General features: G+C 56.7%; 1 protein-coding gene across 1 annotated transcript; it reads left to right on the top strand.

Moving 5' to 3' along the window:
- The first annotated feature begins 2,190 nt into the window (after window positions 1-2,190).
- ST14 (suppression of tumorigenicity 14 (colon carcinoma)) lies at window positions 2,191-12,246 on the top strand. The gene is made up of 18 exons (XM_009702578.1): window positions 2,191-2,347; window positions 2,585-2,712; window positions 3,328-3,398; window positions 3,871-4,031; window positions 4,463-4,498; window positions 4,865-5,102; window positions 5,265-5,404; window positions 5,848-5,945; window positions 6,515-6,624; window positions 7,738-7,868; window positions 8,169-8,273; window positions 9,346-9,453; window positions 9,826-9,933; window positions 10,086-10,214; window positions 10,566-10,755; window positions 10,942-11,216; window positions 11,457-11,593; window positions 12,085-12,246. The coding sequence occupies exons 1-18, from the start codon at window positions 2,191-2,193 to the stop codon at window positions 12,244-12,246; spliced, it is 2,484 nt and encodes an 827-aa protein (XP_009700880.1).
- The last annotated feature ends 30 nt before the right edge of the window (window positions 12,247-12,276 follow it).

Here is a 12,276-nt window from a genome sequence, read left to right as displayed (position 1 = left end):
GAAACTGATAGGAGCCAGATGGCTGTTTTGAAGACAGTGCGTCAAACTCCAGGCGATCTTGACTTTGAAGAATTTCTTGGTTTAGGATGTCTGTATGTATTTAAGCTTTATTTTGTGTGTTTTCTGTTTTGAAGTTTCCTTGGGTTATGTTTTCAAGTTTTTCCTGTACGATCAGGGAAGCCGAACGGGAATCGGAGCATCCCCTGTGGGATTGTCCTCTGTGGCCCTGCTAGGTCTTTTGTTTCTTCTGGTGGTTACTGGACGTTGGTGATAGAAGCAGCCGGGCACCTCAGAGATGACGTGCTTCACGTTGGTTTCTTTCTGCCCAGCCTCAGGCAGTAAATCTCACAAATAAACGAAGACTTCCTTCCCCGTGCTGTAGCGGAGAGCTGTTAAATGTTAAACTGAGATTATTCTGAGAGCAGATGGTGTCAAAACTGGTAGGCTGCTCTGGTCTTGGTGACCTTCTAGTAAGTGTTTGCAGAGGATTACACTTCCAGAGGATCCTTCACAAAAATGTAGGGTAAGGTGCCTGCCCGTTCCCTTTCTTTTGTAAAGGGCCTCAGGCGAATACCGCAGGGAGGAGAGGCTTTGGGGAGGTGCGGAGGGTGGGAGGAGAGGACAGAGACTGGGTGAAGAAAAGGGCAAAAGGAGCAGGGGAATGGTGCAAGCGGGAGCTGGGCTTTCCTGCGAAGTGAGGTTTGGGCAAGAGAAGACGGTGAAGCCGTTGCACCTCGGGGAAGCGCAGCGAGGATGGCTCCTCGCCTGGGTCCGCAGGAGAGCGCAGAGGGCTCAGAGGTCCCTCTGTCAACAGCATTCCCTTTGCTGATTGTTTTTCCGGACTTTTAGGGGCTTGTGACATTTGCATCAAATCAACCCGAGGCGTTAGTGTCTGTGTCAGCCCCGGGCTGAGAGAGGACGGGCAGCTTCTGACCCGGCATCGTGTTTGCGGGGGCGACGTTACCCTTTTCCAGCGCGCGGGAATGCGTGTGAACGCGGCGAATTTGTGCCAGTCGGTACTTCGCGTTGTGGCGTTCTTGCTGTCATCCGGAGCCCCGTGCTGCCGCCCAAAAACCTGCCGGATGCCCGATAAGGCTAGAGAGAGGGGAAAAATAGGAAGGTGGTGACCGTAAAGGTGAGGCATCCTCATGGTTTGGGCACTTGGCAGCAAGCAGAGAGCCCTTGCTGCTTGAGAGAGGCACAAGAAGAAAGCAGAAGATGTGGTCTGCTCTCCCGGCGTGTGTTAGCCAGCTCTGGGGAGGAGGAGGAGAAGTACTAGGGCAGTGGGTGCGGATCTGGGACCCCCGATAAGTGCCTGTACCGAGGATGCTCTGGGCTGCGCGGCATCCTCTGAAAACATTTGGGGCTGCAGCTGTTACAATCCCCTCCCAGGCTGGAGGTGCAGGTACGTGAGCAGGGCAAGGACGGAGGGCAGGTAAGCTAAAGGGTGTGCAAAAGTGAAACCCTGGGGCGCCGAGGGTTTCGCAGCTGATGGAGGGATGTGCGCTGCGACAGAGACCTTCCTCTTCCTCACCCGGCCCAGGGTGGGGCCGTGACGGCAGCGAGAGCTGTGCGTGACGAGTGGCATTCCTCCTTCCTGGGCCGCTGCCTTTAGAACCTCCTCTTCATCGGCCAACACGTCTTCTCCCGAGAACCGGGCTGGTGGCGGGCGGTGGGGACGTCTTGCGTGGTCACCTTAGTTTTTGGGTGTATTTCTTTTAATCGCTATTTGCACTGAATGGGAGATCCCAAGCAGAAATGCAGGAGTGCTGTCTTGGCCCAGGAGACGTACGGAGAATTGTGCAAATGTAAAGGGAAGGAAGCAGCTGGGTTTCTTCTTTTACAGGAATGCTATTTATAGCATGCTGTGCCCCACGAGCTGCGGGTGACACACCTACCACATAGCGAGTGCTTTGTCGGGGTGAATTTTTTGTCCACAGTTTCATCTGCCGGCAGGCAGAGATCTTGAAGATTGTGGGCTTGTGACCTACCATGGTCGTGGAGCTTGCCCCTGAGTTTGCTCGAGCTGGTGACCTTGTATTAGGCCCAAAAAGGAATTAGGTCAGTGCAGAAAAGCAAAGCAAAAGCTTTCAGGTAGCTCGGCTCTAGACTGCTTTGTGGTTGGACCTCTCCAAACCAAGGTTTGGGAACAGCCTTCTCACCTTCCTGCCTTCTCTCTTCTCCTAGGACATGAACAACCTGGAGGAGGGGGTGGAGTTCCTCCCTGCCATGAACTCCAAGAAGATGGAGAAGCGTGGCCCAAAGCGGCGGGTGGTCGTCACCGTCGCGATCGTTGTTTTCCTGCTCGTCTCCCTCGTTACCGGCCTCCTGGTTTGGCACTTCAAATGTGAGTATGACGTCTGGTGGGTGGTGGTGTGTAGGGTGATACCCTGGGAGCATATCCACATGGAAAAGCTTCGTTATTCGGTGTTGCTCACACGTGCCCTCTCTAGCTCTGGGAAGGCTCCAGGAAGGGGAGGGACACCATTTCCAGCCCCCTGTCTCACCTGCTGTCACTGGGGACCTGCTGTACCACGGTCCCATCCCTGACTGCCCTTCCTGACTCTGAATTGTTGCCTTTCAGATAGGAACGCGGCCGTCCGGAAGGTTTTTAATGGCCACTTGCGGGTTCTGAACTGGAACTTCCTTGACGCTTATGAGAACTCCAGCTCGCCAGAGTTCATCATGCTGGCCAAGAAGGTGAAGAACACGGTAAGAGGTTTCTTGCGTCCTTCTTCCTGCAAGCAGGACTTTTTCCTCTTGCCCCGTGGCCACAGGGCTCTTGCATGTGAGACTGCTTGGAGATTTCTCGTTCCTCTCGGCTCTCCCCGCTCGCCGTGACACGCTGGGCTGGGTGTAGGGAGCCTGCTTTTATTAAGCTGGGTCTTGGCGTCCCAACTCCAGCCCAGTGCCACGCCATCTCCCCGCCTCTGCAACCCAGCGTGTGCCGCAGGAGGCTGCCTGGGCAAATCCCAGGGTCGGCGGGCGAGTTCAGGGCTGGGAGCTGAGGCAGGAGGGTGTCTGCCCTCCGTGCTGAAGCCGCGGCTGATCTTGCCTTTCCCCTCAGACTCGGGTATTCGTTGCGGTTCCCCCGGGGAAGAGTGGGGCGCAGCGAGTCAGAGCAGACTGTGGTGTGCAGGTCTGGGCACTTCTGGGACTCTCAACTCTCCCTCTTCCTCTCTTTGGCCCCTGCAGATTCGTGCAGCCAGGGATGCCGGGTATGTGCCCTGATTTTCCATAGCGAGCTTGAAGCTCTGTCTGTCTTTAGCCTTTGCCCCCCGCCCCTCACTTCTAGATGTGCTGAACACCCTTCTTGAAACCTTTCAGGTGGAGGAGATCTACCGGAATCACGCAGATATTGGCCCTTACCACAAAGAGACGGTGATAACTGCGTTCAGGTGAGTGTTAGGTGCTGTCTGAGCCCTGTCTGGGAGCGGAGGAGGGCGATGCTGGGACGTCACGCAGCCGTATACCCTCGTTCCCGGGCTGCTGGCGACAGAGGCACCTCAGTAGTCACCCTGAGTGACGCAGGAAAGGGCGGGTATTGAAAAGCGACCTGAAAATGCCTGTTGTTTTCTGCCAGTCCTCATCACTGTGTGCTGAGAGAGATGTCTTGGGGAAAATGAAGGTATGGTGCAGTAGGGCCCTATGAACTGCAGTGGGTGGTGCCCGGCAGCTTTAAAAGCTGGCAGAGGCAGCTTAACTTAAGCTAAGCTTAAGCTTGACTGGCAGAGACTGGGCACAGTTTGCTTAACTTATCATTGAGACTCTCCCTTCCCCACGGCCATCCTCCAAAAATGGTTCTTCAAATAGCCTGCCCCCTCCTGCGTCTGTCCTTGCTCTCACCCCATAATTGCCCTTCCCCTGCAGCGAAGGCAGCATCATTGCCTACTACTGGTCAGAGTTCCATGTCCCCAAGTATCGGGAGGAGAGTCTGGACAGGGCGATGGCAGACAAGCAGAGCCTGGTCCAGAGGTGGAACCCCCGCCTGCGAAACCCCATGCTGAAGGTGGAGTCGGTCGTCGCTTTCCGTGAGTGCTGGCTCCGTCGTCCCTGGGCCTCTGTGTGGGACCGGGGGGGGCACATTTTGCTGGAGGGGTAAACTGCCGGTCGCAGCCCACCCTTGGGTGCCTTCGGCAGCGGGGGCTGCTCTAAGGGTGAGGACCTGGCTTTTGCGGCGTTGCTTTGGTGCCCCATGCGGGACCCGGACCCGCTCAAACACTGTGTTCTCCTCTGAGCCCATCTGGAGAGGGACAGGGATGAACCCTCCCTCTTGCAGAGGAAAAGCTTGATCCCTCGGCTCCCCAGAGCCCTGGCGGGAGCAACTTTCTCCTGGCCGGCTTGCGGGGACAGACTCCAGAAGCGAGGCCAAATCAGTGTGGGTACCGGGGACAACTTCAGCTTTGCACCCGGGAACTTTCCACAGCCCAAATGATGACACCAACTCTGTTTTCTCCTGCAGCTGTCGACCCCAGCTTAACTCACTCGTCTCGGGACAGTAAGTACAGCTCTTCCTTGGTCTCACAATGGCCTCTTTGGGGCGGTGATTTCCCTTGCGGGATGGGGAAGGGCCTGAAGAGAGGTGCTGTGCCCGCAAGGTGAACCTCGGTGTGCTGCTTGGAGCTGGTTTGGGGTCGGCCGGGCTGCGGCACAGGCGAGCAGCAGTGCGTGGCCCTGGCTGCCCTTCCCCAGTACCTCACTTGGTCGATGGATGTTAGGTTAAGCAAGGATGTTCCCTGCAAGAGGCATCTGCCCAGGGACAACCTGCAGGCAGACCAGGAATTACGAGCGCTGTGCTCTTAGGAAAAGGCAGGGCAGAACCTCGTCGTTTGTCTTGTTAATTTTTCCCCGTTCTCCTGGGCAGATAGCTGCATGTTTGCCCTCCACGCCAAGGAAGGGGAGATCACCAGTTTCACCACGCCGGGCTTCCCCAACAGCCCGTACCCCAACAACGCTCTCTGCTATTGGGCTCTGAGGGCGGATGCCAACTCCGTCATCAGCCTGACCTTCAAGACGCTGGAACTGGAGCAGTGCACGGACGGCAGCGACTACATCAAGGTGTACGACTCTCTGAGCCCCGTGGAGCCCCACGCTTTGGTCAGGTGAGCGTCCCCGTTAGGCACCGAGTCCTGACGTGAAGTGGCAGGGCGATACCGAGAAGTCCTGCTGGTAACCGAGCTCCTGTCCCTGCTCGGAGGTCATCTGTGCTGCTTGAGGGCTCTCTACGCAGCCGTGTCGAACAGATTTTGTCCTTTACTTCCTAGGCTCTGTGGGAATTACGCCCCTTCCTACAACCTGACCTTCTTGTCCTCCCAGAACGTCATGCTGGTCACGTTGGTTACCAACAAGGAGGGGAGATTCCCCGGCTTTAAGGCTGAGTTCTTCCAGCTCCCGAAGATGAAAGGTGAGCAGAGCCTTTGGCCCAGTTCCAGCCCCACCCCTCCCTGCCGCGGGCAGCCGAAGAGGGAGGTGCAGCTGTGGCTGAGGTCAGTTTGCCAGGGACCTTTCCAGGGCCGGGAGACCTGGAAGCGGGTCACATCTCAGCTCTTGGAGCTTGCCTTGGCCACGCTGCTCTTGGCTGCTCTAACGATGTCCCCTGAGGAGACCAAAATAAGAATTACATCGGATTAGACGTGCGGATTGATGTATGCAGGAAGCACCTAATTGATCTCCTGGGTTCTCTCCAAGCCTTGGAGAAGAGCTGCTCTCCCCAGAGATGGCCTTAACCTTGTTAGAGGCTGTCGCATCTGCCTGCCTTCCTACCTCGGGCGATAGCCAGGTAAGGCTTGGGAAAACCACGTCTCTTTGAATCTCTAACCTGTTTTCGCCTTCCTGCTTATTTTCTAGCCTGCGGTGGGACTCTGAAAGGAGAGAGCGGCACCTTCACGACTCCCTATTACCCGGCGCACTACCCGCCAGCCATGGACTGTGTCTGGAGCATAGAGGTAAGACGAGGTCCTCTCTCTGCCTTAATTAGTCTGTCAAATGAACTGGGTTATGCAGGACACCGTGCAGACGAGCTCACGGCAGGTGCTGCCTGGAGATTTAGTCTGCTGTGACCGGAGGGAGGCTTCAGGCGCTGGCGCCAAAGGCAGAAGAAGCTGCGAGAAGCCTGAACCCCGCGTGACTCTTGTCTTAGTCCCAGTAACTGTACCTTTACGCAAGAAGCGTTGGAGCACGTGGGCCTTGGGACAGGCCAGTCACTTGCCGGCCAAACTGCTGGCGGGGGAATCCTTCTGCCCTGGGAGAATGGGCACTGTGAACAGAGGTCTGGCTTCAGCCCCCTTTTCGTGTGCTTGTTTGATCTGGGATTCTGGGGTGAGCGAGCCAAGCGACTGTCGAAATGACAGCGTGAGCCACAGCCGCTTTTCAGGGAGGTGTTTCCTTTTCGGCTGGAATTCTTTCCTTTTCCAGTTATCTTCCGTCCTCCCCCCAAACCCTTTTCTCACAAAACTTATTCCCATTTTCTGCGCTCCGGAAATCAACGTGCCGCTGACTCTGCTTCCTTTTGCAGGTTCCTTCTAAAAAGAACGTGAAGGTGCGTTTCAACATGTTCTTCGTGCTGGAGCCCGGGATCCCAGTCAGCTCCTGCACCAAGGACTACGTCCAGATCAACAGCACGAGGTGGGTGTCAGGCGCTGTCTGACCCCCGGCTTTGGCCCTTCGAGTGGAGGGGCTTCATGTAGTTATTTGGCGCCTCGTGCTTTCCTTAAACTCGCCGTAGGAACGAGTGTGCTGGTCCTTTTTGGGATACGATGAGGCGGGAGGGTGCTTGGTCTGACCTGCTCTCGTAGCTCGATGCCCCGCGGTGAGACGGGAGCCGCGCGCTCGGTTCTGGGGATTAGACCCTGGGTTTTGTCGCGTGGCGCACCTGAATCCCCCCCAAATGCTGCGGAACGTGGCGTCACGTGCCTCGCGCGCGGAAAGGCAGAAACGTCTGGCGTGGTTTTGCTTGAAGGAGCAAATCTCCATTGTTGGGGTAATTGCATCGCCTTCTCTGATGCAGTTACTGTTACGTTGACTGTTTGCTATTGCACAACCCGGCGTAAGCTGGGCCAAGAAGACAACTTGGTTCTGTGTCGGGGAAGTGAGCGGTGGTGTTTCACAATATTTTGGGCAAGGGAGCTGACCCTTCCTCGAAGAGAGAGGGTTTCAAAATCAGCACCTGCATCTGGAGCCCATCTGGAACCGTCCCTGGCTAGTTCCTGCAGTGCTGCTCGTGTGAGGGATTCCTTCCAACCTGCGGCGGGATGGGATGGGATGGGATCCTGCAGCCTTAGAGGCTGTGTAAATCCCGAGGCACGGCGGAGCTGAGATCAGAGACATCGCTGTCTCGGGCAGGGATTTGGATGAACTCGCTCCCAGTCATTTCCAAGGTCAGAACTTGGTGTTTGCAACTGGCCCAAACCTTCTGCCAACGACAGCAAAATTCAGCGCCCGCATCCTCAGGGATGGAAGAAGGTTTACTCCGCGCTGACCTGCAGCACTTCGTTCACCTTTACTCTCTCTCTCTCTCTCTGGAGCTGAGATCAGAGACATAGCTGTCTCGGGCAGGGATTTGGATGAACTCGCTCCCAATCATTTCCAAGGTCAGAACTTGGTGTTTGCAACTGGCCCAAACCTTCTGCCAACGACAGCAAAATTCGGCTCCTGCATCCTCAGAGATGGAAGAACTTTGCTCCGCGCTGACCTACAGCGCTTTGTTCACCTTTGCGCATTCTCTCTCTCTCTCTGCAGGTACTGTGGGGAGCGTTCCCAGTTTGTGGTGGCCAGTACTACCAACAAAATAGAGGTCCGGTTCCACTCAGACCAGTCCTACACGGACACCGGCTTCTCTGCTGAGTACCTGTCCTACGACTCCAGCGACCGTGAGTTGAAACCCTGAGGCCGTGGGGGGAACCGATTTGCCTGAGCTCCGGAGGCCGTCCCTCCTCTGCGCTTACGCTGCCCTGTAAATCGGGAAGCGTACTTTTCCAGGGGGATGGGAGCGCGTCTTATTTTCCTGCAAACCTCCTCGTATTCCTTGTATTCTGTTCTGAGGAAAAGGTGTTTTTAAAAACGCCGGATGCTGTAAGCAGGCACAGGGAGCTTTGTACGCTTTGGGGAAAGGACAGAGAGGGGATGCCCGGAAGGCTCACGCGTCATTTTATCCCTTTCTCCCCTCTCAGCCTGCCCTGGCAAGTTTACCTGCGACACCGGCCGCTGCATCGACAGAAGCATGCGCTGCGACGGGTGGCTGGACTGCGTGGACGGCAGCGACGAGAGATCCTGCAGTAAGTCTGTCCTTCGTTTCTTTGAGCTCGTCACGGGAAGGGCCACGCCGGCCCAGGGTGGCCGCGGGTATTCGCTCCGGGCTCGTTCTGGGTAACAACCCTTAGTGCTGAGGCTTTGCCGATCAGCTGCCGGTCTCCTGGCTCCCCTCGTTCGTTAGCACCAGCGCTGCCTCATTCCTCCAGGCCGGAGTGAGAGGCGTTCGGTGCGGGGATCAATTTGGGATCCTTTCCCCAGCGTAGGAGCTGGGGGTTCCTGCTAATCCGGCCTTCTCCCAGTGGGATCTCCTTCCCTTTCCAGTCCCTCCCAGCTGGGAACGTGGTTTTCTATTGAATCATCGAGGCTGTTGTGGGTTTGGTTGAGCTGGGTGATATCAAGGGATGTATTTTGTTACCGAGTTGGGCAGCTATTGCAGAGCGCGGTCTGGTTGGACTCGATGATCTTAAAGGTGCTTTCCAACCTAAACGATTCTATGATTTTAAAACCTACGTGGCATGTGAGAGTTGTTTCTTTGCGTGACAAATTTTCCTCTTGGATTAGCAGAGCTGTCTCATAGATAATGTTATTGTCTGGGGTCTGAAATGAATTAGAGAGGATGGGATCCCCCGCTTCGGGATCTCGTTTGCAGGTAAGGGGCTGTGCGAGGAAGCCCGTCCCGCGGGCCTGGCTGCCGACACCACGATCCGAGTATCTCGGGTGCTTTCCCGCTGGTCGTAGCAAACGTTTTGCTCGAGTTGTTGCCTCTGGCTGTCCTGCCGCTGTTAGGCTGGTGTAGCGTGAGTTTCGGCCTTAACTGCCCGAGACGTTACAGCTCCCCAAACAGTTTTGTACTCCAGAGCAGTGGAAATACCTGTGCTATAGCCTAAGCGTGTGATGTATTTATATACGCGTGTGTGGCCCCAAGCCGTCGCGGTGTTTTCTGGTGCGCTCGTTCCCACGTGCTCGCGCGCCCGCTGGGAGAGCCGCCCGGGTTTTCCCGTGATGCTGCGGTAGATGCGATGGCAGACGGGTCGCCGGTGACTCCGCAGCTGCCTTTGCGCTTCTCTCCCCTCATTTCTCGCTTTCCCTTTTCAGCTTGTACCGACCAGCAGTTCAAGTGCCAGAACGGCTGGTGCAAGCCCAAATTCTGGGTCTGTGACAACGTGAACGACTGCGGTGACAACAGCGACGAGCTGCAGTGCAGTGAGTAACTCGCTCCGCGGGCAGAAAGGGCTGAAGGGGGTGATGGAAGGCAAGTGCCGTGCTGGCACCCAGCAGGCAGGAGACCCAAAATGCCAGCCTGCCGCAGCTTCCTCGAGCCCGCGTGGGAGAAACGAGGATGAGCAGAGGTGTAGGAAACGTGAGCTTTTGGGAAAGAAAGGGCTGCGTAAATCAGCGGTGGGGTGCGGTTTAGAGAAGAAAAGGCCGGGAACGCAGGAAAGAGGCGTTCGTGTGTTGTAGCTGCAGAGGTTTTACTTGTCTCGGAGGGGGAAGGGAGGCGGACACAGCCGTGTGTTGGAGGTCCTGTGGGATTCGTGCCATCCCGTCGTCGCTCAGGAGCTGCTCTTTCCCCAGGCTGCGCAGCCGACAGCTTCAAGTGCAACAACGGGAAGTGCGTCCCCAACGCGCAGAAGTGCGACGGCAAGGACGACTGCGGGGACGGGAGCGACGAGGGCAGCTGCGGCAACGGTGAGGATGGGCCGCGGAGGGAGCTTCCCCTCAAATGCGGCCTTTTGGGGATTTCTTTGAGGCTGGGCGGAAGGGGCGAAGGGCTCCTGAACGGTGCGGCCTCCCCAGAACCGGGGCTAACCCCTCTCCCTTCGTCCCGTCCGCAGCGAAACACGCGACGGTCCCCTGCAAGGAATACACGTACAAGTGCCGCAGCGGGCGCTGCATCAGCAAGCAGAACCCGGAGTGCGACGGGGAGCAGGACTGCGAAGACAATTCTGATGAGGACAACTGCAGTGAGTACCCCGGGGAAGGGGGGACGCGGGTTTCTGGGCTGGGCCTCTTAGAGAACCACTTAAAGCCTAGTGGAGAGAGCCCCCGGGTTTTTTTCTTGCTCTGAAAATAGCCCAGCCACGTTCTTTAGCAGTTTGCAGAGCGTCTGTGTTGTTCAAGAGGGCTTACGCAGATGATAGAGGGGTTTGTCTGCACGTTTACGGACTTGGCCAGTAAATATTGTAGCAAATGTAGCATTTGCGCTCCCGTGCTGATAGCATCAGCCATCCCTGACGTGGGTAACGGGGCGATATCCCAGAGGAACAAAGGGGACAGGAGTGACCGAGTGCCCCTTCTCCTTCCCCACCCCCCAGACTGCGGGATCCGCTCCTACACGAGGAAGTCGCGGATCGTCGGCGGGCAGAACTCCGCGGACGTTGGAGAATGGCCGTGGCAGGTCAGCCTCCACGTCAAGGGCCAGGGCCACATCTGCGGGGCCTCGCTGGTCTCCGAGAGCTGGCTGGTGTCGGCGGCGCATTGCTTCCTCCAGCTGCAGGGCATCAGGTAGGTGGGAGCCGGATCGGGGGGACCCCCCCCGCCCCTGACGGTTGCAATTCCATTTTCAGGCATTTTTCTGAGTAGGAAAAACCAATTTTTACAGGCATTTCTCAAGGAAAGTGTTTAAGATAGCGAGCTGCAATGTCTGTGAGACGGGGCCTCATCCTGCCCTGTGTTTCGTGACTCCTGCAGGTACTCGGAGCCCAGCCTGTGGACGGCCTACCTGGGCCTGACCAACCAAGGCAACCGCAACGGTGCCAACGTGCAAACACGGAAAATCAAACGCATCATCTCCCACCCTTACTTCAACGACTACACCTACGACTACGACATCGCCGTGATAGAGCTGCAGACCCCCGTCACCTTCTCCTCCATCATCCAGCCCATCTGCCTGCCCGATGCCACCCACAACTTCCCCGTGGGCAAGGACATGTGGGTGACCGGATGGGGAGCGACCGTGGAAGGAGGTGAGCGTTGCCTTTGCCTTGCAAATTTGGGGCGGCCTGGACACAATTTAAGCGGATTAGCTTGCCTCGAGACTGGAATCGAACGAGATTCCCTTGGGAGCGTGCAAAGTGAAGGTCTGAGTCCCGCTGGGTGGACTCACCTGGCAGTTAGGCGGTCATTCAGAGCCCGAACGAAGAAGCGCTGCTCAAAAATACCGTGCATTTTTTACTGACGCCGCTCCTCCCTCTCCCTCCTCGCAGGCAGCGGAGCCTCCATCTTGCAGAAAGCCGAAATCCGGCTGATCAACCAGACGGTGTGTAACCAGCTGCTGACGGACCAGCTGACGCCGCGCATGATGTGCGTGGGGATCCTGACGGGCGGCGTGGACGCCTGCCAGGTAAGCCAGCGGCGCGGCAGCACTCGGGTTTATTGCTGTGAGGAGGAGCCTTAGTTAGGAAGAGGGGCCGTTTGCTCGGCCCCCTTTTCTTCTGGCATTTCCACATTTAAGATGGACCAAATCTACGGGGATCCTCCTCGCTTCAGACAAGGACGAATTGGCGCGAGCAGCGAATTGTGTCGACGCATGACTTAGTCTCAAAACCTGCAGACCACGAACGCATGACTTAGTGCAACCACGCTCCAGTTTGTCACTGTTCTCCTACCCAGCGAGATGTTTTTGAGACCGATAGGCCACTTAGTTAGCTCTTTATTCCAGCACTGTGACTTTTTGTGCCATACTTAAATATTTGTTACAGATATAGGTACTGTTGTTTTGTGATTCAGGCAACGGGCAAGAAACTGGATGGACAGCTGACTTAGAGAGAAAATTTTCTCTCTTTTTTTGGAGTTACTGGGTGGGTGCTTATGCTACTGTTTGTTTCGGTGCAGGGAGACTCCGGGGGTCCCCTGGTCAGCGTGGAGCCCAGCAATCGGATGTTCCTGGCCGGGGTGGTGAGCTGGGGCGACGGCTGCGCGCAGAGAAACAAGCCCGGAGTCTACAGCCGCCTCACCAGCCTGCGAGACTGGATCAAAGAGCAGACGGGGCTCTAGGGGCTCGGACGCCTCTTGTACACCGCTGGC

The sequence above is a fragment of the Cariama cristata genome, unplaced genomic scaffold (genome assembly GCF_000690535.1).
Source record: "Cariama cristata isolate BGI_N322 unplaced genomic scaffold, ASM69053v1 scaffold23296, whole genome shotgun sequence".
NCBI lineage: Eukaryota > Metazoa > Chordata > Aves > Cariamiformes > Cariamidae > Cariama > Cariama cristata.
The sequence above is the reverse complement of the archived record's forward strand: the minus strand, read 5'-3'. Positions and strand labels throughout refer to the sequence as shown.